This window comes from Notamacropus eugenii, chromosome 1 (assembly GCF_028372415.1).
Source record: "Notamacropus eugenii isolate mMacEug1 chromosome 1, mMacEug1.pri_v2, whole genome shotgun sequence".
In the NCBI taxonomy this organism is placed as follows: domain Eukaryota; kingdom Metazoa; phylum Chordata; class Mammalia; order Diprotodontia; family Macropodidae; genus Notamacropus; species Notamacropus eugenii.
In genome coordinates this window covers 303,367,745-303,395,408 of record NC_092872.1, presented here as the reverse complement: position 1 = coordinate 303,395,408, position 27,664 = coordinate 303,367,745, and the positions used below count along the sequence as shown (strand labels likewise).

Here is a 27,664-nt window from a genome sequence, read left to right as displayed (position 1 = left end):
TTAAACGTAACTGTCATCTCGCCACCTCTCTACCAAAGATATTTTCTAAACTGTGATCATGGATGAACATATACAAAATAGAAAACTCACTTGCTTGCCAGTTCACCCCCTGGTGGGAGGTTTGGGATGTTCTCAGTTGCTAATGTGCGCATCACATGGACTAAGTCTGGTACGCCTTCGCCCTGCTTCTTTATGATTTCTGGGAATCAGAAGTACTTTTTTTGTAAGTGCTATCCACATTGAACTTTAAAAGACTGAAACAATCAAAGATAGCTTAATATATTTTTTTAAATGGCATTTATCACTTCTGAGGTTTTCTACACTGGTGCCAAAAGGAAGAAATTCATGATGAATTCTGAAAGCTTATGATAAGCAAATGCACAAAATGATACAAAGAAGAAAAAGACAGTGAACTGTTACTTTCCAGATTAATTTTAAAGAAGAGTGATCAAGATTAAAATTAGAAAAATACACAAATATTTCATGTTAAATTGGCATATTACGTAATCAGGGGAATTTGTATACAAATGGGAGGAACATCCTTCTTAAGATGTCAACTAGTTACTTCTGGTAGACCAACTCCTCTCTTTAGACTGGAACATGTTACTGAACTTTGCCCTGTAAACAAAAACATTGCACAGCACAGTTTTTAAAGTTACAAAAATCAAAGAAATAATTTGTAATTGTCTTAAAAAGATTTGGTCATATTCTTAGCCATAACCATTTGATACTTAAATAATAGTCACACAATGACATTGTTAAAATAGCATGTACCCATCTTAAGATTATAAATCAAGGTTCTACATGCTAAAACTCCACCCTTTACACTTTATCTAAAGAGAATTTAAGATTTCACAAGCCACAAGTTCTGTAACATAATTAAGAACGAGCTTCAGATAATTTACAATGCTGTTTCCATATCTGTGTGTGTTGGTGTGAAAATGGCCCCATTTAAAAGGCAATTTTCTTAGACTACTCAAATAAGAATAAACTAGAAATACTGATCATCAAATTCTCCAATAATGGTTATAACGCTAATTGATGTAACTTGTTACAGTGTAAGGCACACATATATTTTGCCAGTTATACCATAGAATGCCAAAAAAACAAATGTACACAGGATTGTACAATAAACTCTTAAAACAATCTCTTTAAGTATGTGAAGTGTTCACTTTGATTACTAATAATACTCTATAAAGGCAGGACCATGCCAAAGGCATCATGTGTATCCATGTCAAACGTTATATGTATTCAACTGTATATTATAGTTGGTTAAATCAGTTATATAAAGACATTAGATGTTTTTCCAAGTTTTCTTCAAGAGATAAATTTTTTCTCTTAGTAAGCAGTGTTGTTATGAGAAAGATCAATCATCATCTTAGTTCTCAGCCAATTTAGGAATACCTTTGAAAGCAGCCATTTATACAAAAGCTCTTTATTTCCTTTTATCAGATAAAGCTTGTAGATCAAAATATTAAACTCCTAACACTAGGGCTACATTTTGGAAGAATTCTATTTAATCACCAGATTCAGTAACCCACATTACTTAAGTGGTGAACTGTTCTTTCAGAGTAAAGGCCAAAATTTTACCATCTATCATTTATTGTTCAAAGTTAATCTACCACTCTTAAATCTGAATAAAAAGCAAAGAGCTCAGATTTGGTTTTCCAAGTTCCTTTATTGTATCATCTTTAACATCTAATAGAGCTACATAATTCTAATGCTAAAATTCTGCTGTACAAAAATAAATGTTTTAGTGTTTACCTAAGCTACACAATTTCACAACCTGGTACAATTAACATACAGACTCCACTAAGTTAATACAATTATTTAGATAGATAACTACAGATACAATCTGAATAACACTGATGACAAATTGAACCATTCTGTTGGTTTCAGTCATAAAAAGGATGTTTCAATGTAACTTGTATCCTTTTTTTTTGTTGTTGTTATAAAGTGCAAAAAAATACAGTAAAGCAAACAAGTTCTAAAAATATTAAGTTGAAAAACAGGGCTAAAGGTTCTCTATTCCAAAAGGAAAAACTTACTCAAACTACTTATTTGACACTTAGTACTATACAAACCTTGTTAATTCTTTTTTAATTTAAAAAACAAAACCAGGAATGAAGTCTCTAAAATAGCAATCCTCTTAACCCCATCCCTAAAATGTACACTCTAATTAGCACTGTAGAATATTCCTTTTAGCATGGATATTAATAGATATTCCCCATCCTACCCCCAAAGCTGAGGCAGAGTTGTCAAGGCATTTTAAATAAAAATAACAATAATAATGTACAAAATATCAGCTTAGAAACTGGGGAGAAGTAGTATAACAATCCTGATTCACATCAGAAAGATGCAAAACTACAAAAATAACACAAACTTACTGGGGGATTAAAAGATTGAAGGGGCTTTTCATGAATTTACTGTACCATTCTCTGGTTATAAAGCTAATTCTCAACAAAAAAGCTGACTGCTAGAACCATTAAATATTTAGTAGGAACAGAGATTATAGTTTAAAAGAAGACAGCAAGTGCCCAGAAGACTTTCTGAAACTATTTTCTCATGTTTTAAGAGATGCCCAAAGATAGAGTTTCATCCAAGTAATTAAAATGAAGTTTAGCATTTCAAAGCAATTGTTAGTACATGCCAAAAAAGATTCCTAATGCATGCTTTGGATTTGAAGATTAATGTAGTCTGCTCAATCAGAATAAATGACACAAAATTTTCTACTTTTCAAACTAACTCCTCCGATAAGTGTACTTAAAAAAAAAAAATCACAGGACCACAGATCTAAGTCTAAAAGGAACTCAAGGGGTTGGCAGTCCAAACTGTCCCCCACCCTCATTTTATAGATAAGGATACTGAGGCCAAGGGAACTTTGATGGCTTACCCAAAGTTATATGGGTAACCAGTGCCAGAGAAGACAATTTGAACTCAGGTCCTCTGCATCTCACCAAATGCTATCCTGAAATTATCTTCTAACCTGTTAGTTTAAAAATTCCATACATGTTTTTTAGTATTTTCTACTTTTCTTTCAAGAGAAATTTTAACAGTTTCATTCTTTCTAAGGCATTTTAAGTAGCAGCATTTACATTTTTTGCCATAGTAGTTTAAGTTTTGGCCTTATCCTTGGTAGAAAATATAGTTTTAACTTAGAATATAAAATAACCTACATTTTAATAATAAAACATTATTAAACTTGATACAATAAAATGTCAAAGTATTTATCAGGTACCAATATAAATGTCATACCTGGCATTTCTTGTTTGACAGTAATAAACAATTCTAAAATCTTATATTATAGCATATAAATATTTAATTAAAATGAATATTTGGTAATTCTACTTTGAAACAACTAAAGAAAGCAGCAATGCAGCATATCTAAAATTTGTTTACACTTGGTCAAAACTAAAGTATTTATGTCTATTTTTCTTGGAACAAATAAGCAAAATTCTGGTCTTCCCTTAAAAAAGCCAGCGACATAAAATTTGGCATCATTCCTTATACATAAGTACATAATTTTTATAATTCCCTCCTCCCATTAATTCATATCAATGTGACTTGATATCAATTTGAGTATTTTCTACTAATGTTAGTTTAGCACATTACTAGGAATAAAGCGAACTTATTGGATTTTTTAAAGTATTAAAAACCAAGGAACTTGTCGGTGAAGAAATAAACTCATTGGATTATATCAAAAACTGCTTACTGAGTTAGCAATCAGTGCACACGTTATTTACCACTATCAAGAAACAAAGTAGTCAATAAAGACAAATGGCAGCCTTAAATTGGATATTAGGAATTTAAAGTGATCAAAATAACAGAATGACTATACTTAAATCTCAAAAAGTTAAAAAGAAAATAAAATTAAAGTGCACAAGAATTTTCATAATGTAGACATGATAGAACCTAACAGAATGTTATATCAATGCTTACATGCTATTAGAGGCCTTTAACATGCAAGTGATTAATATAACAGACCCCAAATGGCCTTTTTACACTAACATGTTCATTCCACAGGTGGTTTACCTAGAAGCTACTTTATAATTTATATACTGTATTACATATATGCAATAACTAGTAATCTTGGGAAAATTTTCATCATACTGCATATTGTAGTTACTAAAAAAAAATTTAAATTCTTTAAATATCCAAGGCACTAATCAGAGTTACAAACAGTTCATTAGTGGTCTCAAAGTCATTTGCAATTTTATAATACAAAATGTACCTGAAATTTCAACTTATTTCAATTAAAAATAAATCAAACTTAATATAAGGCACACAAACACATATTACTGCTAAGCAGAGACCCAATATACCTAAAATCAGGCAGTTTATGGTTTTGTTATGAAACCCTGAAATACAGTTTGAAATAGAAACATAGAGACATACTTTAAAATATAGTGGCACTTGCAGGTTAACTGGAGTTTTAGTAACAAAACTATGACCCTTAAGTTATTAAAAAAAAAAAAAAAACAGCTTTAGTTGACCCAAATGTATTAATGTACATAGCTTTTCACAGAAAAAAATGGCACTTAAATTACCATCTTCATAATTCACCTACTGCTTTTGATTTAACTTATGCCAAAAATCAGATTTTTACTGATGTTACTCCTGCCAGTGAATTCACAAGGAACTCTGAAATGTGTACATCTTTAGCCTCAAGAGGGAAAAAAAAAGCATCCTAAACAATTTCCAGGGTCATAGCTGCTGTACTTTTATTACTACCATTACTTTAGAAGGATATATAGCATACATCTAAATGGCTACTACAGTAAGTGCTTTGTCCCACTGATGTATACTAGACATCAATAGCACTTAAAGGTTTAATGAAAAGCTAATGTGCGAAAAGGTTCATTGTTGTAGGGTTTCTTTCTAATAAAGTTACTTATTTTTTTTTAAATGATCCACCTTCTACTCTGCTTTCCAGGTACTTGTCCAACTCTGTCTCTTTCTTCACTGCCTCTGGTGATACTTTTGGTGCACTTGGAAAACAGATCAATATCACACTCATGTTGTCTCGACTTCCCTGGGAGAGAAAAGAGTTTGAGAAAATATTCTGGTTTCCTTCCCACCCTCCCTCCTTTGTAACCTTTCAAAAATCCTATAAAACTTTACTCCTATGCCAATGTAATTATATTTAAAACAAAGAAAGTAAATTATTCTTTGTACTCATTAGCAGTCTTTCTCCCCGCTCAAAAACACCCTATGAGACATGGCAAAAAGCATTACAGATTAAGTCCTATTAAAACTAGTTATTTTTAAACTTTTGTAATACGAAAATACTTCAAAGTTCCTATTTATGGCTTACTTACTTTAAACAATAGTTGATGAAAGTAAATCTCACACTCCATTCAAGAAAACTCTATTATCAGAAAAGAACTTAGCCTATTAGCATTCATTATAACAAGATATATATGTAATCATATATAATAATGTAATATATGTAATCATATATAAATATGAAGATCTTTTATGCAGACACATAAATGTTACTATAAGCCTGATGAACGTTGCAACCAACTTTACAAAATGTAGCGGCTAAAAATTTGATGACAGAAACTAAAAACTGAAAAACAGGTTTCTAACTTTTTAAATGACTGCTTTAAGTTCTGGAAAGCACATCTATTTTAAATAAGCCGATTTTTGATATTAAAGAGAAAGTACTTAACAATCAGACTTCCTCATCAACTATCATTTTCAAAATTTTAAAATAAAAGTATTCAAATTTGTTATGTGTGAAAAATGGCTCTTAATACGTGACTTTGTTATTTTAGGCAGAATTCCCTTAAAAATATTTCAACATGTGGGGAATATGGTAATTTATATAATAATGACTACCTTCTCAAGAGGATAAGGAAACTGAGCCCTACAGAGATTAAGAGACATGCCCATTGTCAAATAGAGATGAATCAAATTCTGACTCCAAAATAAGTAACTGTTCAAGCTGTTGCTGCATTAACATTTTTTAATCTTAATGTGTTATCAAATGCAAAAAAGGAAAAAAACAAACCGCAAAACAAAACCAAAATCAGCATAGACACCATCAGGTGTTATTTAAAAAACTCAAACTACCACACTAATATTTTGGTTGGCTGTTTAAGCATTTCAAAGAAAACACCAATTAATTTCATAATAATGCAAGAACTTCTTAAAAAAAAAAATCCCAGTGGTGGATTTCTAAGGCAAAATGCCTTCCACACTCAGAGAAAGAAATATGGAAGTCATTCGCAGAATGTAGCAGATCATGTTTGTGTGTATGAGTGTTTTTGTGTATCATGTTTTGATTTGTTATATGATTTCTTCCATTTATTTTAGTTTGACTACATAGCATGACTATAGTGAAAATGTACTCAATAGGAAAGTATATGTAGAACCTATACAGAATTGTATGCGGTCATGGGGAGGGAGGGGGGTGAGGGGGGGTAGGTGTGGGGGGGATAAAATCTTAATTTTATGGCAGCGATTGTAAACCATTAAAAATAATAAAAAATAAAAAAAAAAGAAAACATCAATTAGAGCAAGCAAGTATTTGATTTGAGTGGACCTGTGATTTTATTAGGATAGGGAATTTCCTTCAGGTGAAGAAATTATGTACAAATCTTAGAGAGTTGCCTGTGTGCACTGAGAAATTAATGACTTGTCCAGTGAGTGTCAGTATATTTCAGAGGGAAGACTTGAATCAAAATCTTCCTGACTCTAAGGTCAGTCCTCTTAACCATTACACCACACTGCTCCTGTATGTTAATAGTTCAAAAAAAATTATGGTGGTTTGCTTTTGCATTATACAACAAAATCACATGCCATATTAGAATAGTTTTGTAAACTCTGTATTTTAAAAGTAAAATCTTCAAAATCACTAGTAAAAACCATTAATACCTATAAAATTTGACTGAGAAGTCTGAAATTTTTTTTATGTTACTATAAAGATATCAAGATGACAAAATAAACAAATAAAAATGTTTTTCATTTTCATTTAATCAAATTTAGCCTCTGTTTTTAGTATGTATTAATGTAACTTGGCCAGTTACAATTCTTTTATCTGAGACTACCTGCTAAATTGCTGGTAACAAATAACAGGGTTTATCTATTCCATGAAAAGTAAAGCTTTTACATAAAAAGTAAGATAACTAAGTGTAGTTATTAAGAACCAAACACTCCACTATCATTGCTGCAAATTATGGTTCCACTTTTTTTTTTCCTACTGACATTGTTCTGAAATAAAAACATTAATAGTTGATGATAACTGTCCCAAACTGTGCTAAAAACAATTTCTGAGAGCCATGGATTACAAACTGAAACAAAGTGCAGTGCTATAACTAAGATAATATGAAATATCTTCTCTATTTTTAAGAATCTAGCTACCTTATATAAGCAGGTGTCCACTACTTCATTGCACACTCTCTCAAGGTCATCAGTGACTTCAAGTCTGGATCTTACAAAATCACAGAGCTCTTCATTTCCCATAACATCCCAGATACCATCACATGCGAGGATGATGAACTGATCATCTTTCTCTGATCTTTCAATTTCATAGACTTCTGGCTCTGGTGAGACAAGTTGCTCTGTAGGACCTTTACCATGGACACATTTGTAATCAAAGTCTCCAAGTGCCCTAGATACAGCAAGAGAGCCATTCACACGCTGAATCATTACAGAACCACCTGCATTCTGAATACGTTCTTTTTCCAAAGGATTACTTGGTTTGTGATCTTGTGTGAAGAAATGAACTTTCCTGTTCCTACAAAGTAAACCTCTTGAGTCTCCACAGTTGATGAAGTATGTATGTTGGGGAGAAATCAGGACACCCACTGCTGTTGACCCACTTCGGTCTGCACCATGTTTCTTCTCTGATATTATTCTCATATGTTCATCAATCTGCAGAAAACCTGTTCTGATTCCATTCTTGACATTTTCCACAGAAGGTGGTCCTTCAGATCCTTTAAAATCCTGGTTATTTGTGATGTGATCTAACAAATGCTCACAGCAGTATTTGGCAACCTGGGAACCAGCATGCCCATCATACACAGCAAAGAATGACCATCCATCAAGTCCACTTGGCAAACCAATCACAGCTGTATGTGCATCTTCCATTTCAACTCGCCAACCTTGCATACTGCTTAGCCCATAACGTAGCCCATTACCTTGCCCTTGGGCATTATGCTTTTCCATCTTTGGCTTGTCTAAAAATGCCCCCATTATGTCGCGATGCTTTAGCTCTGAGGAAGAAGCAAAAATGTAGTTAAGATATCTAACAAATAACTGCTCTTACAAACAAAATATTCACCCAACATTTTGATTTTAAATCAAATTTGCTCTTGCAAAGCAACTTTTAAATCTGATAGAATCCTTGTGCTTTTTTGTGGTATAGAACTACCAGGCTCTTTATCTGAACCCTCAAGATCAAAGAAGGGGAAAAGGAGAGATGTGTATGGCTTTACAGAAGTGGTTCTGACTAATCATTATTAGGGGAGGGGATGGGAAGCATTTAAAGAATAGGAAAATAGCACCAAATTCACAGATTTCTAGATATAGAGATCAAATTAGTCCAATTTCCTCATTTCACAGTTGAGGAAAATCAGGTAGGTTAAGTGACTTGTCCAAGACTACAAAGTCAGCTAATGGAATTGTAACCTAGGATCTGACTCTGAGTCCTGTGTTCTTTCCATTTCGTCAGGCTGCCTGCCTCTTGCTGCCTCAGAGGTTTTACTGGGATATGAACTCCAGACCTCTAGTATCAAGTAAGAACACTATTGGACAATGCTATAAACTCTACATCTAAGATTTTAAGTGGCGTAACAATATGCTAATTTCTCCATGGTATTCAAATTTTATCTAGCCAAGGTGGGGAGAGTATGATAGCAACTTTGAGTCCAACATCAACTGGGCCAGACCTAAAAGCAGTCTCCTCACAATACACACACACAAAACCACAAAATTTACACATATGCATTTATTATTTGCATGTATTGACAAGAAAAAGGAGAGCCAAGAAAAAATTATATGACAGATTCTAACTGTAGTATAGTAATTCTTTTTTAAAAGGATGGGCTATTCTTAACCACCACAGATTCTTAATGATCCCTCTGAAGCATCAAAGGAAAAGTACCAAAGATGCTGAAAAAGACACATTTCAATGAAACAGTAGACAAAAATATTTAACAAAAAGAATTGTAACCTTTGTTTGCTAAGAGTTAACCAAGTTTTTAAAGGCGAAGATAAGCTTATTAAATGCGATTATAAGGATAAAATTTCTTAATGGCAGCTCTACTTCTCTGTTCCAATCCTACCAACTTAAACATCATCCTTTGGTAAGGATGAAGGAGATATTCTAGCTTAAGGGATAGCTCCTCTTGAAGCCACTTCTCTTTTCTCTTCACCTAACCTGGGTGATGGCTAGGGCACAGGAGCTTCCCTTCTTTTGGAAGGAAGCTTTTCCTCTCCTCTGCTCTGCCTAGGCCCCATGAACTGAGTCTCTGACAGTAGTAGTGATGAACTTCCCTAATCCAGAGTTAAGAGTTGGCCCTGATACTCAGTTTTAATTAGACACTTATATGGCTTCACCTTATCTCATTCCCCCAAAATGCTTTAAAACATGAATTCACCAGTTTCTTATTTTAAGTTATGAAAAGGCTATTATAACACATATATTGACACTATGAAGAGATAAGCTTTATCTAATTATAACACTAAATAAATCCAAAAATTTAATGATATGCATAATTATGCAACATGTTAATTAGGTATAAACAGTAATGAGGTTGAGAAGGTACAAAGACAAAACCTCACCTACTCTATAGTTTCTTCACAGTTTCTTCATCAGTAAAACATAGAATTGGGCTCCCAGATCTAACTGATGAGCTGAGATACTTGGATCCTGCAGAAGCTACCATCTTATAATCTCCCACGTCTAACAGCCCCTAGCTAGGTTAGTGATGATTTCACAAGGATAAGGAAAGAAAAGGTGTATGAAGGAAAAGAGTAGTCCTAAGATCTGGAATCCAAAAAAAACATTTTGAAAAAGGAGGAGCTGAGGGAGAAGTAAAAAGGGAAAAGACAAATGTGAATGCCTTTTCCCATTTCCATACCTTTTCAATAATACCAGGTAATGCTTTTTAAATGCTTCCTTAATTGACAATAGCATGCCCCATAGCAGTTGTTCTAAACCTTCCCTCTTTCAGCCTCCCCTCATTGCTTCTTCCCAGCACAAGAACATCATCATTTACTGAGAAAATAGAGGACATTACTCCTATTCTATATCTCAAAACCCCTTGCCAACATCCTCTCGGGTCTCCTTTAATTATAATGTAGTTCTCTGACCCATCCCCCTCAAGAAAAGTCCACTGGATTTGGCAGTTATAGATGTATATATTTCATATTCTCATTCTTTCTCATCAAAAGCCTACAAAAACCTGTCAATATTCATTGCATCCACCTTCTTTCCTTTCCTTCACCTTGAAACCCCATGGAATCTGGCTTCCAACCTCATCACTCAATTGAGATTACTCTCCAAAGATGTGAATAGCAATTGTTTGTTAACTGCCAAATTCAAGGGGCTTTTCTTGGTCCAAATTCTTCTTGAATTCTCTGCTGTACCTGATACAGTTGATCACCCTTTCCCTCCTGGATACTCACTCTTATATTTCTAGGTTTAATGACATTACTCTTTATTTAATGACATTACTCTTTATAAGTTCTTTTATCCACCTGACCACTCCTCAATCACCTTTGCTGAATAGCATTAATATCTCACCCCTTGTGAGTGAATCCTAAAGATCTGTTCCTGTCCTCTTCTTTTTTCTATGACAAGAATGAGTAATTTTCCTCCTCTCTCCCCCCATCATGGAACCCTTCAGTATTCTGGTGAAGTCCATGAATCCTTTCTCATAATGTTTTTAAATGCGTAAAATAAAACATAGGATTACAAAGGAAACCAAGTTGAAATACAAGTTATCAAATTATTTTTTAAAACAAGTTCATGGATTAAAAACCACTGCTCTCCATTCTCCTCAGTGATCTGATCAGCTCCCATGGGTTTAATTACTCTATGTAGAGGACTCCCAGATCTACATATCCAACACAATTTCTCTTCTCAACTCCAGCCCCACATCACAACTGCTTACTGGACATTTCCAAATGGATGTCCTGTAGACATTCTGAATTTAACATGTTCAGGGCATCTTTTTCCCCAAAACCTACCCTCTCTCCCCATCAAAGTTTCCTCCTCATCCTTCCAACTGCCCAGAAATTACCCTAGGCTCCTCACTTCCTCCCTCACTGCTCACCCTTCATGTAGCCTATCAGTTGCACTTGTCCTCTTCCGTTCACTTAAATAGTGGCCACCACCTTAGTTCAGTACTTCATTATCTCTCATTAACTACTGCAATACTTTCTTAATTGGTCTCCCTATCTAAAGTCTCTCCTTTCGCCAATCCATCCTCCACACAGCTGCCAAAGTGATATTCCTAAAGTACATTCCCAGCTTATTATACATCACCTCACATATTCTATTCTACAGCCAAACTAGCCTACTTCCTGTTCCTTGAATATGAAATTCTACATCCTGTATCCAAACCTTTGCATTGGCTGTCCCCTACCCTTAGCATATTCTTTCTTCATACCTCTCCTGGTTAAATTTCTTTTGACTTCCTTGAAGATTCAACATGGAACATACCTGGTTTTCCCCTAGCTACTAGTGCCTTCCTTTATGAGGCTGACCTTCCATATACTCTGTATATATCTTTTATGTAACTAGGTTTTTAAAAATTGCCTTTCTCATTAGAACTTGAACTCTGGCAGATGCCATTTTTGCCTTTCTTTGTATCCAGATCACTTAGTAGCATTGGCCCGGCACAAGGTAAGTATATATTAAAAGGGTTTGGTTTTTTTTTTTCTCTCTTCACATTCCCCTTTTAGAATTACTAACTTCCTTCAATACTCAGTTCAAATACCATACCTTTTATAAGAGATCCTTCTTAAAAAAAAAAAAATGCCAGAGGACAAATGATGAAGCATACTACCCACCTTATGACAAAGACATGATCAACATGGGAATCTGCTTTTATGTCTAAAAAAATTTGTTACAGGATTTTGTTTTTCTTTTTCCTTTTTAATGGGGGAGGGGGGTAGGAGCATGTGAAGAGAAAATAAAAGCTTGTTAATTGAAATTAAGATAGCTTTTAAAAAATTACTTTGTACATATTTAGTACTTATATATATTGACATTCTGTCTCCCAAACCCCACCCCAAGCTACTTGAAGGCATGGGCTGTGTTTTTTTTTTAATTAATTCTATGTATCCCTATGGACCGGCATAGTATCTATACATAGTAGGCACTTCATGAGTGTTTTTGGTTTCTTTCAAGACTGTCCTTGATATTCACTTTTAACTTGACTTCATCAGTATTAAAAAACTGAAGGATGAAGAGACAACACAGTGTTACTTGCCCCTAAGGGCAGAGAGCATGAAAAATAAGACTAACTACGGTAAAAGAAAAATTTCACTTAAAAAAGCTAGAATACCTAACATTCCCCTTATTCTGAGATTTAGGTCCATAGAATGGGCACTTTGGGCTAGAAGAGATCTCAAAGATCATCCAATCTAAGGGTTTTATTCTTTTTTGTATATGTAATGAAAACCTTTGGCAGTCTAGTGAAGCCTTATGGATCCATTCTCAGAATGTTTTAAAATGCATAGGAACACAAAGGAAAACTAATTAAAATGAAAGTTATCAAAAAACACAAAAAGCAAATTCATATACCCCAGGTTAATAATACTTAACTCTCTTATTTGGATGCTGAGGCTGAAAGCTGTGAAGTGACTGATCCAAGGTTACACAGATAGTCAATAACAGAGCCAGAACCCAACAACCTGAACTCAAGACTATTCATTGGTAAGTATACCAAGCTACGCTATCCTCCTTGGTTCCTTAGAAGCTTGTCAAAGCTTGTACCACTTAGCAGCAGACCTAGAATTAAGACCCAAAGGTCTTTCCAATACACTCTACTATATCATTTAATTTAATTAAGGGCCCTATCTTCCTTCCTCCCCTAATGGGAATATTGAGGGAATTTAGACAAGGATAAACTACTAACAGTATTTATATAGTAACCTGGGAGATGTATTGTGAAAATAAGCTCAAAACAAGTTGTTCAAAACATATAAAGGGTGTCTAAGGGTGTTTTAACCTTGTGTACTACTTAGTGGAAATTATGCTTCCCATGGGATTTGGGGGAATGGGGAGTGTAGCTTGTTACAGATGTCTTAAAGACAGAGTACAAAAGGTGTGATATAAACAAACCCTTATCTGGGAAAAGAAGTTAAAAGGGAAGACTTCTTCAGGGTTCATGTTAAGATTTACCTTATTTAAGTATCTTTAAAACATTATCTGAAAGAAGGAGCTAAAATTCTAAGGTTCTGAATGATACTAAACTCTTCAAGGCTGTGAAGAGAGAAACTCATGAAAAAAGGCTACAGATTCTTACCATTTTGTATAAAGGGAGCAAAGTGGTACTGAAATGCAGCAAACTTTAGTAAAAAGCATGTATGATAATATACTCGGAAATTTTTTAAAAATTCAAATCATACATATAAAAAAATAAAAAAAAATATTAAGATGAGGGCTCTGAGATAACATTATGACCTAGAAAGAGACCTAGGTGCCACTGTGAAAGTATTCCCTGAGGACGTGAACTGCTAAAGCCAAAAAGGTCAATTAAATGTGGTACATCATCAACAAAAGTGTTAAGAAAAAAAATCCAACCCATCCCCCAACATAAATTGTCAAAGGATATGCATAAACAGTTCTCAAAAGAATTGCAAGCTATTAACAACCATTGAAAGTATGACAAAAGATGAAAATAGTCTATGTTGGAATGGTTGTGGAAAGATGGGCAGAGCTATAGATTTGGCTCAATCATTCTGGAAAGTAATTTGGAACTATGAAAGAGAGTGACTAAAATATTCATACTAGTCATATATTATTCATACCCTAAGGACATCAATTTCAAAAAGAAAGGTTCCACTTGGTCAGTTAACAAGCATATATTAAGCACTTAAAATATGTATGCCACAAACACTGTGCTAAGCATCAAAGATACAAAAAAAAGACAAAAACACAGTCCCTGCCTTTAAGAAGATCACACACACACACACACACACACACACACGTATATATAAAATGCATATGAGTGTAAAGAAAAGATAATCTGAGACAGAAGGGACTAGCATTGGAGAGAGAGAGAGACTGTGTCATGTCTGACAAACAGCATGAAGGCCAATAACAATGGATTGTAGTATAAGTGGAGGGGAGAGAAAACTGCAAAGATAGGTGGGGTCAGATTGTGAAGTGCTTTAAGAGCCAAATAGAAGATTTTATATTTGATCATGGAGATAAAAGGGAACCACTGCAATTTGAGTACAGGGTGGGGGTGAAATGGTAAGACATGCACTTTAAAAAAATCACTTTGACATCTAAGTGGATAACAGATAGGCTTGGGAGAAAAGACTTGAGACCGGGAAACCAAGACGTATCACAATAGTACAGGCACCAGATAATGACAGCCTAGACTAAGGTGGCAGCTCTGAGTGGAAAGCAGGGAATGTATACAAGAGATGTGAAACAAGAAACAAGACTTGGCAATGGAGTGGATATGTGGGATGAGGATGAGAGAGAAGCAGAGTATAGCACTGAGAATGAGCCTGAAAGGATGCTGATACCCTCAACAGTAATAGGAAAATTAGTAAGACAAGATAGTAGGGAAGGGGTAGAGAAAGATACTAAGTTCTGTTTTGAACTTGCTGAGTTTGAGATGTTTACTGAACATAGCAGTCTTGTAAGTAGTTGGTGATGAGAGATTAGAATTTAGGAGACAGGTTAGGGGTATATAGCTCTGAGAATCACCTGTATAGAGATGATACTTTGAAACTCCTGGGAGGTGATAAGATCATCAAGAGAAACAGTAGGGGAAAAGAAAGAGAACCAAAATGTTTATAGCAGCACATTCTGTGATAGCAAAAATATGGAAACAAAACAGATGCCACTGACTATGAAATGATTAAGTAAACTTGATACATGAATGTGCTATAAGAAATAATGAATACTGTACAGTGGATACAGTACTAAATGTAAAATCAGCAAAACCTGAATTTCAATCACCTCAGATACTTAAGACAAATCACTTAACCTCTCAACCTCAATTTCCTTATTTGTAAAATGAGGATTAATAATAGAACCTATGTCACCAAGTTGTTATGAAAATCAAATGAGATAATATATGTAAAGTGCTTTGAAAGACTTAAATTTCTATATAAATTCTAACTTCCATCACTATTATTATTAATACATCACTATTTAATATTATAATCGTTAATATAGATACATGAAAATTCATATGCACTAATTCTGAGCGAATGAAGTAAGCAATACTAGGAAAACAACATATAACTAAAACTGAATGCTATGAAATTTTAGTGACCAATCTTGGCTCCAAATAAGAGAAATGGGAAGACACCTCCCTGCTTCTTTGCAGAGGTGGGGAATCATGCTGCAGAACATTGCACATAATAAGTTGGTTAGTTTTGCAGAACTTTTTTTAAAATTGTTATTCTACAAATATTTATTTATTGTTGGACTGTGGGCTACAGACATGTGATAAGAAGATTTTACTGATCTTTCAATTCTTTCAGGCTTCTGATGGCAGATCTGACCATAACTGCAGAAGTGGTATTGTAGGTCTATGCACCACCAGGTACTGTTTTCATACAGGGTCCATAATGTCAGATACCCACAGCCTGTCTCTTCATTTTGGTCTTGCCACAGAAGGAGCAGGTATACTTGGCATGCTAATTTCAATTTTCTTCACCACTTTTCTGAGAGATGCACCATAACGTGTTCCATTTATACCAACAATTCCGACCTTCTTGGTATGGTTAGTGATGTTGCCAGTTGCAGGGCTGGAGCTTGGAGAACAGAATTGTTTTTTTATTCTTTATTAAAAAGGGTGGCTCTCTGGGAGGAGTGGGACAAGGAATATAGTCAGAAATGTAGGTGATATAAAAATAACATGCCAATAAAACATTATTTCTCTAAACAGAAAATACTGTCCTATTCTCAAATTAAGCCCTGATTTATTTTTTTTTTAAAAAGTAAATGATATTTAACGTATGGTATTATTTGTGCTACACCTCAAGGCTCTAATTGTGAGTTAGAAAGTAAAAATGTAATAATTAAGTGTGAAGAAATAGGTGAGAAGTAGGCACATCTAAAACAACAACCACTGAGCATTCATGTATAAGCCCAGAAAGAATATTATATGGAAAATGGGGATCACTACCCTGTCTGCTAAGAAGTAAGCAAGAAGAAATAAGCTTCAAAGATTTAGGTTAGCTGTATAGGACTACATTACCAAGAGAAACTGTGAAACCTTATTTTAAAACACTTGATTTCCACCTCTCTAAGCTATAACATAACAGAAAGAGCATTTTAACTGGAAACCTGGATTCAACTCCTGCCTCTTTTCTCTCTATATTTTTATGATCCTAGGAAAATCATTTCATCTCCCTGGGCCACAGTTTCTTCATCTGTAAGATGAGGTGACTGGATTATAGAACTGTGATAATTATAACAGTCATTTCCAGTTCTAAATCCTATGATCTTAGGTGATTCTATTTATAGAAAGGACAAGTGAGATGACTTATCAAGACACCTTTGACTTTATGTCTTCTCTCTCCCTTCTTTTCACCCAGGGAATATTGGCAATAGTCAGAGAACATGGGTTTAAACCTAATCTAATCCAGCAAAAGGTCCTTGAAGTTTTATTGTCAGGAAAGAATTCTTTAAACCTTAAAGTGCCATGTATGCACTGTTATATTTTCCTTGTGCTCAGTGTTTGGTTTTAAAAGCAAGAGATGCTTGTTTTCTGTGATGACATTAGCTGAGAGGTAGGTAAAACAATACAATCAAGCTATTGTGGAAGAAGATTAGATGGAGAAAATATGCTAAAAGTAGCTAAAACATATCGGCATTAGTTGATGTATATGATGCACATATAGAGGACTATTTGGGCCAATTATTTCTGTGGATTAGGATGTGATAATAATGAGTTCAAGGTAGCAGATTTGGTCCCTAGGTGATCCGGTAACTTCATGCTGAAGAAAAGTTCAGTCTCACCGCCAAATACTACATCCCTAACGCTAGCTAGTTACTTGGCAAGTGAGTAATCTGCCATTGGGTAGAGTAGGCAAGAAAATGTCAATCACATCATTACATTTGGCAGGCCAACACAAGTCTCCATGTTCTATTATAGTTGAACAACTTTGAGAATGAAATACAACATGTTGGAAAGAGCGTTGCACTATAAGTAAGTCTGGGTACAACATTGGAAAAAGGACGTTGATAGGTTACAGAGAATTCAGAGGAAGGTAAAATCAACATGGAGAAGGACTTCAAGTTCATGCCATATGAAACTCAACTGCAAGAACTAGGGATCATTAAATTAGAAAACAGAAGACATAGAGGGTACATAATAGCCATCTTCAAGGGCATGTCAATGGTTGTCATAGGAGAGGAAATAAGAGTTGTCCTACTTGGTCCCCAAAGAAAGACCAGGAGGACCTGAGAGAGGAAGGTATTTGTGTGCATGTGTGTGTATGGGGGTGAAGGAAGAGGTGTGTGTGCAATGAGGCAAATTTAAGTTAGATATCAGGAAAAAAATTCTTAACAGAACTATCCCAAAGGAAGGGGTCACCTCAAGAGGTAGACCCCTACGATGGAGTTCTTTAAGCAAAAAATGAATAATTTTTGAGGTTTAGATTATGAGTTGAACTAGAACCAACTGTAAGACTCTAAATCATCAAACTTGAATTCACTTCTTAGGTGAGTAACCTTGGTTCTGTCATTTATCCTTTCTGGGTTTTAGCTTACTTCCTGTAAAATGAAGGGTTTGGATCAGTTCATTCTTTAAGTTCTTGTTTGGTCCTATAAGCCTATAAGGTTCCATAGTTTTATATTTAATGAGCTCAGATCTAAAAACTATGGCAACTCAGTGTTAAGGCAACAAAGATGAATGTGGAAAAACTGCAGGATGTGAGACAGGGCAAGAGGAGGGGGAGAACATTAATAGCCAGATTTGCCTAAGTGGCCAAAGTAAGTAACAATAATAATAATTTCTAAAAAATAAACTGGAAGAATATAGGCTGGAGAAATTTTCCGTAAGCATTACATTAAGTTGTTTCTAGTAGTGAAACATGCTTCTCAAAACTACATGGCAGGAGATCTCACAAAGATCTCAGTGAACAGCAAAAAAAGTGGTAGACAGGTTTTAGTGTGGACAAAAATAATTTAATACATTGCTATGTGACCTGAAGAAAATCTTTTCAAATATCAAGGCCTCAATTTCCTCATAGGAAAAATGAAGGAATTTGACTAGATGATCCTGCAATATCCTTTTCAACTCTGACACCTGTGAACAAGAAGAGATCCCGAGTAGCTTAAATAATATAAAAAGTATAGGAGAGATTAGGAATTTTAACTGTTTCAGTCTTGAAAGGCAAAAGATGATCAAAATTGAAAAACATCTTAAATGGCATGGGTAAACATGGACTTACTCAAATACTGGAGTACTAGGAAAAGAAGGCTACCTTTCTAAACTTGAACAAGGGAGGTTTAATTCGATTCAATTTAAACATTTATAGTTCTGTCCTACCTTTCCCAACTTATTGCACCTTATATCTTTTCACACATTCTACTGTCTAGTCAAACTGGGCTTCTTACTGTTGATCATACATGACATTCCATCTTTCAGAACCATTCTGCTCTTCATCTCAGAGGCTCAATCTTCCTCCAAGTCTCAAGTTTCATTTCCAATTTTATACAAGGCCTTTCCTGACTGTCCTGACTGCTAGCACAATCTATAAAACCAGGGAGGAACTGGACAAAACGAATTCTTATGGTCTCCTCTAGATCTAAGACCTGTGATCTTTTAGGTTCAGAATTTATCTCAATACTTAGTTTATAACAGATGCATATAAACACAAATATACACACATGGGTGTGTATATTTATATAAATATGATATTTTGTGCATACACATTTGTATTTATATATTACATAATATCTCTCTCATAAGAATATGAGCTCCTTAAGGGCAGGGACTTTCTTACATGTCTATTTGTGTACCTCCAACACTTAGCACGGTGCCTAATAAATGTTTCTTCATTCAAAACACTAATGAATATTTGTTTAGTAAATGAATTTGTGATTTTATAAGATCAATGACAAATGAAAATCTTGTAGTTTACTTAAAAAACAATAACCTCTACATGAAACTATTATACTGAATCTCAGCTATAGGTTATTGTTTGTCCTTCATTTTTGATGAGAACCAGTGACATCATGGGATGATAACTTGACTTGGATACAAGTGAAGCACAGTTGTACAAAATCATCAGCCTCACTCTCTTTTCCAGAGTCATCCAAGTTCAGTGGCAAGAAAAAAGTCAAGACAACTAGTGATGGCCAAGGATGCAGTGGGCAACCTTGGCATCTCTGATACTTGCTCTAAGCAATCCACAGCACTTGCTTCAGCCACCTTCATGGCCTTTGGAACAAATTGTTCTCATCTGCCCATTCCATCAGGGTAAAGTCTTCACATGCCTGGGGCAGATATCTCCCTAACTCACCAATAGGTTTGAGGTCTGTGGTTTATCTTCAACCTGGTTTAGCCTATCTTAGTTCATTGGGGTTTGGTCACTGTGCATGCAACAGCTTCTACAGGTCAGAGTTGGGTCAATGAGGCAGACACCAGAAATAGATGAGTAGTCCCAAAAAAGGGTCAGTAAGCACTCACACAAGAAGTGCAAGTCCTCCTGAATACTCCATATACCCCTCTGGTGTAGGTAATGACTAAGGCACACATTTGACCTCTAACGTGCACTTCTCCCCTGGTTCTGGGGCTAGCACAGTCACTACCACCACACCTTACAGCCTTCTTTCTTCCCCCCAAATTTATTATTTTTTTAAACATTTTTAAAAAAAATTTGAATTCCAAATTCTCTTCCTCCCTCCAGACCCTCCCCTACCCATTGAGAAGACAAGCAACATATCAACTATACACGTCCACATTAGCCAAGTTGCAAAAAAAGGGCAAGAAAAATAGATTAAGTAACAAATATATTAGTTTTGCCAAATGCTCAAATTAACATGAACAAAGGATCATGCTACAAAATTGTATCTGCTAAGAATCTAGAAAGCTTAAGCTTAGAATTGAGATAAATTCTGAACCTAAAAGATCCTAGGACTCAAAGCTAGGAAACCATAAGAGTGCATCTTGTCCAGCCCCTCCCTTATTTTATAGATAAGAAAGTGCACTACCTTCATCCTCTTACCCCCAAAAGAAACCATATGCTAGGTCCCACTTGACTGCACTACTTGAGGTTTGTTTTTTGCCTTTCTTGATACCTCAGGCACTTAGCATAGTGCCTGTAACAGTAAACTTTTTAAAAAATGCCTACTGACTGATGGAAACATATGCAGAAGTGGAAATGATGTCATAAGACAATGTAATTTTATAGTTCAACTTCAACATGCTCAGAGAATTTTAATAGAATTTTTCATCCTTTTTTTTGCCCAGCTGTTTCATAGCTGGCACCTACCCATGATGATACCACACTAATGTTACTATTTCTATGTTGAGCCCAACTGAACATCAAAATACCTTAGAATAAAAAATGCCCTTCAACTCACAGATCTGTCAGTCCAGAGACAGAAAGAGTTGCTCAAGACCAAAAGCAAACAGTTTTGGTACAAACCTCTAAAATGAAAACAATCCAGGACAAAATGTTAATGTTAAACACTTAACGTATAATGTACTATAAAATGAGTACTGTTTACTGAATTCTAGATTGCAGTGATGTTCCAAGTCAGAACCAATTAATAATAGGTGAAATTTAATATAGCCCATTCAGTTTACAAGATCTTTCACATCTGATTTGCAAAACAACCCTTTGAGGAAGGATATGTATCATACCTATTTTAAAGATAAAGAAACTGAGGCTCAAACAGATTAAATAAAATACTGTATAAAGATTCTTAGATTTGGAGTCAAAAAGTATGAGTTTTAAATTCTGGTTCTGTCACTTGCTTTTAAGTGAGTCTTCTCAGGTCACTTCATTTCAATCCAAGAGTTGACCTTTAAAGTCCCTTTCAGCTCCAAATCTATGATCCTAAATGTCATACAGTTATGAGGCAGAACTTCAGGCTTTCTTACTCCAAATCAAGAGTTCTTTTCATTATACTTAAACACACATCTACACCCCAGACGTATGATTGTACTTATCTACTGTACTCATCCATTAATTGCCTATTATGAGCCAGTCACTATCGGAGGTGCTGAGGCTACAAATACAAAGAAAGCAAAAAAGCTCTAATAGCAAGGAGCTTACATTCTATGGGAGAGACAAGGACAAATATAAGTACAGACAGTTCTTGCAATATAAGTACAGACAGTTCATCGCATTACACAACTTGATTTTACCTGATGAATTCTGAAAGAATCTGCATTCCAAAAAAAGTACATTAACTTCACTGTACAATACTATTCTCTCTCTCTCTCTCTCCACCCCCACCTCCTTAGGTTCTCCACTTTGTGGTGCCAAAAAACCCCACAATGAAAGCAGAAGAATGGACAGCCTGGGTGCAATTGCATTTAGGACTTCCACTGAGACCTCCACAGTTGAGAGAGGAGACCTTTGCTACATCAGCAGTCCCCTAGGATACTGCTTCTCTGTTCCAAACGCCACATTGTTGCCTGTCCTCTCCAGTCCATGTCTCTGTCTGGCTCCTATATGTCCACTCCTCCTCGTTGCTACTAAGTGTTTTTCCTCTCAATTCTCTGGACCCAACATGTCCCTGTATCATGTGCCTGCCCACTCCCTTCAAAAAGTTTGGCTCCCTTCTTCATCATTTTTAGGGCAACTTGGCATTATGTAAAAATTGCTTTATGTAGAAATCTGTAGAAAGGTCTGGAATTGTCCACTTATATAAAGTAAGAACTATTTCTATACACAAACTACATAACAACAACATATGCAAAGTAGAAAAATACACTACAGCACAAGAGAAGGAATTGTGATAGATCAGAAAAGGTTTCATGTAGAAGGTGGTACTGGGATGGAGGATTAAAGGAAGAGAAGGATTCTGGGAGGCAGAGGTGAGAAGGAAGTGCGTTACAGGCACAAGGATAGAGTTACAATGCAAAGGAATAGAGAAGGAAGATGGAGTGTCATGTATGAGGAACAAAGGGAAGACCAGTGTAACTGGATGACAAAGTAGGAGAGAGGGTTAATGTCCAATAACGCTGAAAAAATGGGGCCAAATGAAGGTTTCCAGGTAACTGGAAGGATGGTGGTACCCTCAACATCAACAGAGAAGTGAGGAAAAGGGGGTAGGTTTGGGGGAAAAGGATGAGTTCAATTTTGGACATGTTGAGTTTAAGATGTCAAAATTATTAACAACCACTTGAAAAAAGGGTTCGGTCTCTAATAATTAGAAAAATGAAAATGTTTAAAATTCTTATCAACTATATCCAAATAGACAAAGATTACATAGGATGGTAAAACTCAATGCTGGGTCACCTTTTTAAATTTTTGCCTTCTAAAACACTGCTGGTGTAGTTATAAACTAGTTTTTGGAAAGCAAGTTGGAGTTACAAAAATATGTACAGCCTTTGACCCAGGGATCCTAACCACTACACCTACACCCTAAGGACACAAGTGACAGTAAACAAAATTTACCCATTAAAAAATATGTTTAGCAGCACTATTAATACTAGTAAAAACCCAGAAACAAATTATGTGTTCAATGACTGCGGAATAGATGAATTATGGCATATAGATAGAATGGATTAAGGTGACAAAAGAAATGACAAAGATGAAGACTTTAAAGAAATATGGGAAGATTTAGAGTAAAAGAAAACAGAATAAAAAAAAAACATGCACAGCTTTAATTAGGTAAATAAATCAAGACATGAAACAGCAACAAATGAGTGTTAAATACATGGGATAATTCCTTTACCACTCAAAGTTAATGTTTTTTTGTTTTGATGGAGAAATAACCAAAGTGTACATATGCATGTGTGCATACATACATATGGATATGCATACATATACCCATTTATAATCACTGAATTAATTTTAAAACTTTTGTTTTTGTTCATATGCTTAAATGCTTATCCTTACTGAAAGAAATTAAAGTATTTTAAAAGAGTATAATTCCTAATATTTTAATGGAATAATTATGAATATACTTTTATATAAGTACATCTTAAGCTGGCTAAGTAAAAGTTTTAATTTTCATCACACATGCATGTATAGTAATAAATTATTAAAATCATAGCTATAATCTTCTAAGTGTAGAGATCTACAGTTTTAAAAATAAGACTGCTTAAAAGGTTGTAACATACACACTATTTTAAAATATGTATATAAATTTCAGTGCTCAGAAAGCATGCAAGCACAAGAAGATAAAATATTGGCATAAACGAAAATTGCATTCACTTCCAACAGTTTTCTTATATGTATATGAAAACATTTAGCTGATGGGTAGGGTTAAAAAAAGTAATATTTTAAAGTGTGATCACACTTCCTTTTCAAATAAAGGAAATGTAAAACTAAGTGCCATAAAAGATTAAAATGAGGATGATCTTGGAAATAAGGCATCTGGGGGAAAAAAACCTCAGACATTCCTTGGAAATAACACATGAGGGAAAAATCTCACATAACTGACAAATGAGAAAAATCTAGATAGGTGAAGAACTAGAAGTTACAGCCAAAAAAAAATTGATAACCTATTTTAGTATAACAACACTATGCTAATAGCCTATGACATATCATAAACTCCAAAACTTCTCTCCCCAATGACAAACATCAACAAATTAGACAGCAAAGTCTAAAGCAGAGGCTCTTAACCTTTTTTGTGTCATGAACTCCTCAGGCAGTTTAGTAAAGCCTAGGCAGCACAGGTGTAGTTTACTTTACAAAATACAGTTCAGCCTCATTTAGAGAGTTATTTCATTCCATTTGTTTCAACAAACCACAGCAAAGCTTTGTCTGATACCTCGAACTTCTACCTGTGAAAGCTGTCCTACAAAGGCCTTTAGGCCATAGTTCACTGATGCAATAGCAACTCAGGTGACAGAGTAATAAACCTTTTACACATGGGAAACGGAGGTCTAGAGCACAGAAGTGACTTGCTTAAGTTTTATATACAGCTAATTCCAGATTGAATGGAACAAAGAATCCCCTGAAGTTGCTGGATTATTCAAATATACATTGCATATTTCTGCTGGACTGGAATCAATTTCCATATTTTACATAATTATAACTTTGAAGAGTGCAAATCGGAATCTGTGCAACCACTTAAGGGAATCATAATCTACACTAATTAGTTGGGGAGGGAGCTGTAGTGTTAGTGACAAAATATAATAAAATCCAGTATCACTCTGAGCCTCAATTTCATTACAAGTAAATGAGACAGATCAGAAGTTTTCAAGGGTCCCTACCAATCCTAAGATTCTTTTGTCTATTTAACTGATTTCTCCGTAGAGATGGAATTAAATGTGACTGAACCTTGTAAGTACGATATCTCTGAAAACCTACCTGTAAATTAAAATTTTATTCACCGTAGCATTTTCACTTAATTGCAATTCCATAACTGCTTTATTTTCATTCATTAAATTTCTCTTATACTCTGTACTGGGAGATAACACATAGAATGATGTGCTCAGTTCTGTATGAAACATTATTAAAAGCCCATTGACAAGATGAAGGTGGGTAGAGAGTAATCATATTAGGTGAGGGACTTGAGATCATGCAGAAGAGGATCACAATGGAAAGGTCTTCAAGTAAAATCTTCACTTGAATCGTTAAGTGCTAAAGAGAGCATGAGAAAGAAAGCTATAGGAGCTTTTTAGTAACATAGAAAAAGGATTTAAGGAGCATGCTTTCAAAAACTATGGAGGGCAGGGTAAATTTTGGAAGGAGCAGCATAAAGCATATGATAGCCAAATAACTATATTCAAATTATATGCTGACCTCTAACCTATAAGTGAATATAGATGGTATAAAGGATGAAGTATTTTAAAAAAATGTAAAGTGTCAAGATAAAAATCAAAAAGAAATAGACCTAATGAGGTGAGAGGGAAATCAATCTGTCAGAAGACTGAAAGATGTACGAATGTGGCAGAGAGGAAAATAAGAACTATTGAATACTTGAGAGTTAGAGCACAGAGATTAAACTTGTAATTTTACTAGGAAAGGGAACTCCCTGGAAAGGAACCAACAGAGAAAAAAAGCAATTAAAACTGCTCTCTTCTTGAGGTGTCACAGGGTTGGAAAAGAATGCTGTGTCAGTGTTCAAACCAAAAGTGAGAATTTGTCAACTATGAGGCTCTGAGTCTGACTTCTATTCATGGAATTCTAGAATGCATTACTACAGGGGTGGTCAGAGAGCATTTAGAAAAAATAACACTGAGTGGAGTCAGCATAGATTCATCAAAAACAGTTCATGATATCCTAACCTCACTTCCTTTTCTGACAGGTAACTTGTGGATCAGAGGAATGCTGTATATACAGTTTATCTAGATTTTAGCACAAATGTTTGACAAATTATCTCCTGCTACCTGTGGTGAAAAAAAGAAGAGATATGGGCTAGATGATAGTATCCTTATGCATATTCAGTTAAATGGCTGCACCCAAAAGGTAGTCAATGGGTCAGTAGCAACTTGGAAAGAATGTGCTAGTAGAGTTTCTCAAGTTTGTTCTTGACTTGTGCATTTTTATCAGTAAGCTAGATAAAGGAATAGACAGCACATTTATCAAATCTGCAGGTGACACAAAGCTAGGAGCAATGGCTAACCTGCTTACCATCAGTCAGGATAAAAAAATAGTTCTCAAGAGACAGGAACATTAGGACATGCATAACGATAAAATTTAGCCAATAAAAATTCTCTACTCAGGTTTAAAAAAATCAATTTTAGAAATACAAGATAGAAGAGACATGATCAGGGGTATGCCAGCGAAGGGAAGTTAGATCCAGAATGAGGTAGGGGCAAAGTCCCACTATGATCTCTATACTATGCTTAGTCTATATCTAGAGCACAGTATTCAATTCCAGGTGCCATATTTTAGGATATCAAGATGGAAAGTATTCAATAGAATACAATTAATTGTTGAGGTTCTAAGATCATGCCATGTGAGAATTATTTGAAACAAAAATCAGGGAATCAGGATTAGGTCTGAGAAATTTTAAAGTAACATTTGAAGGGTGATCATGTGAAACTGTAATTAAACCTATTTTCTTTGGCCCCAAAGGGTAAACCTGGAGCAATATGCAAAAGATGCAGAGAGGCAAATTTAGGCTCCATGCAGGGAAAATCTTAACAATGAAAGCTACCTAGAGATAGAATGGGCTGCCTCAGGAAATGGTAGGTTCCACTTTATTGTATGTCTTCAAGTGAAAGATAACTTTTCAGGAATGTTGAAGCACGGATTCTTGAACAGTTATGAACTGGGTTCAAAGACTGCTAATGTACCTTCCAACTCTAAGGTACTATTATTCTGTTCTATCAAGTAAAAAGTTAATAATTTATTAAATGCTTAAATATACTATGGATCACTTTACTAGAAGGAGAAGGGATGTTAGAGATCATCTAATACAACCTAATTTTAAAGATAAGGAAACTGAGGCCTAAGGAGATTAAGTGATCCATATCCTATGTTCTTTGTACCGTAAGTATCTCCAAGCATCTCTATATAGGTTCCCAAAGTGAGTGATACTGCCCCCTGGGAAAGCTGGTAAAGGGGGGTGCCTCCCTACTACCTGAGGGTAGTCACCTCAGGTGCAATTGTGCAGCACTGAACAAAAATAAGGCCCTCACTCTTATAAACTGGACTGAATAAGTTTAAACACACACAAATAATTTAGTGTAGAAATACATTAACTCTAACATGAAAACTGGTAGGGACAGAAAGTACAGAACTGGGGAGAGAATAAGTAAAACAAACTTCACCTCTGATGAGGGGATTAAAGAGAAAGAAAATATAAGTACTTGAGCCTGGAGTCTAGGTTTGGAAAAGAAATAGGAACAAAACATTTTACTGTTTGTTACCATTGTTGGCTATTTTCCTTTTCTTCATGTATATTCTTATTTTTTGTTAGGGGGGCACCAAAAGAAAAAGAGGAAGAAGGATAAGACAATTTGAAGAAAGGAAATAAACAATTAACAACCATAACCATGAATGAGACTTGCTTGCTTATATATAAAATACAGCAGGATAGCAGAAGAGATTAGAAAATAATCCAACAATATGTTGTTCACAAGAAACACACTTGAAACAAAGATTCACATAAAATTAAATGAGGCGACATAGCAAAAATCATGCTTCACGTAAATTTTTTTTTAAATTTTAAATGTGTAGCAAAGATGCCTCAGACAAGGTAATATTATAAAAACAGATAATCAGGAAAACTGCATCATACTTAAAAGGCACTAAAGATAATTCAATTATGTTCAAAATATAAAGATGTGAAGTATACTATGGCACAGCATCTAAGTTACTATGGAAAAGTTAAACAAATGGCAAGGAGCAAGACAGTAAAGCTCTA

The 27,664-nt window shown here is 34.9% G+C and overlaps 1 protein-coding gene and 1 pseudogene across 2 annotated transcripts in view; both read right to left on the bottom strand.

Annotated features, from left to right (window-relative positions):
- The window catches only part of PPM1A (protein phosphatase, Mg2+/Mn2+ dependent 1A), a 55,737-nt gene that overhangs the window by 10,679 nt on the left and 17,394 nt on the right, over positions 1 to 27,664 (bottom strand). For both annotated transcript variants that reach the window (XM_072629383.1, XM_072629384.1), the window contains 3 exons: positions 7,369 to 8,222; positions 4,915 to 5,032; positions 91 to 199 (listed from right to left, as the gene is read on the bottom strand). In XM_072629383.1, coding sequence (XP_072485484.1) covers positions 91 to 199; positions 4,915 to 5,032; positions 7,369 to 8,202 — 1,061 coding nt within the window. In that variant the 5' untranslated portion in view covers positions 8,203 to 8,222. The remainder of the gene's footprint in view (positions 1 to 90; positions 200 to 4,914; positions 5,033 to 7,368; positions 8,223 to 27,664) is intronic.
- Positions 8,231 to 27,664, bottom strand: part of LOC140517216 (large ribosomal subunit protein eL43-like) — a 36,073-nt pseudogene continuing 16,639 nt past the window's right edge.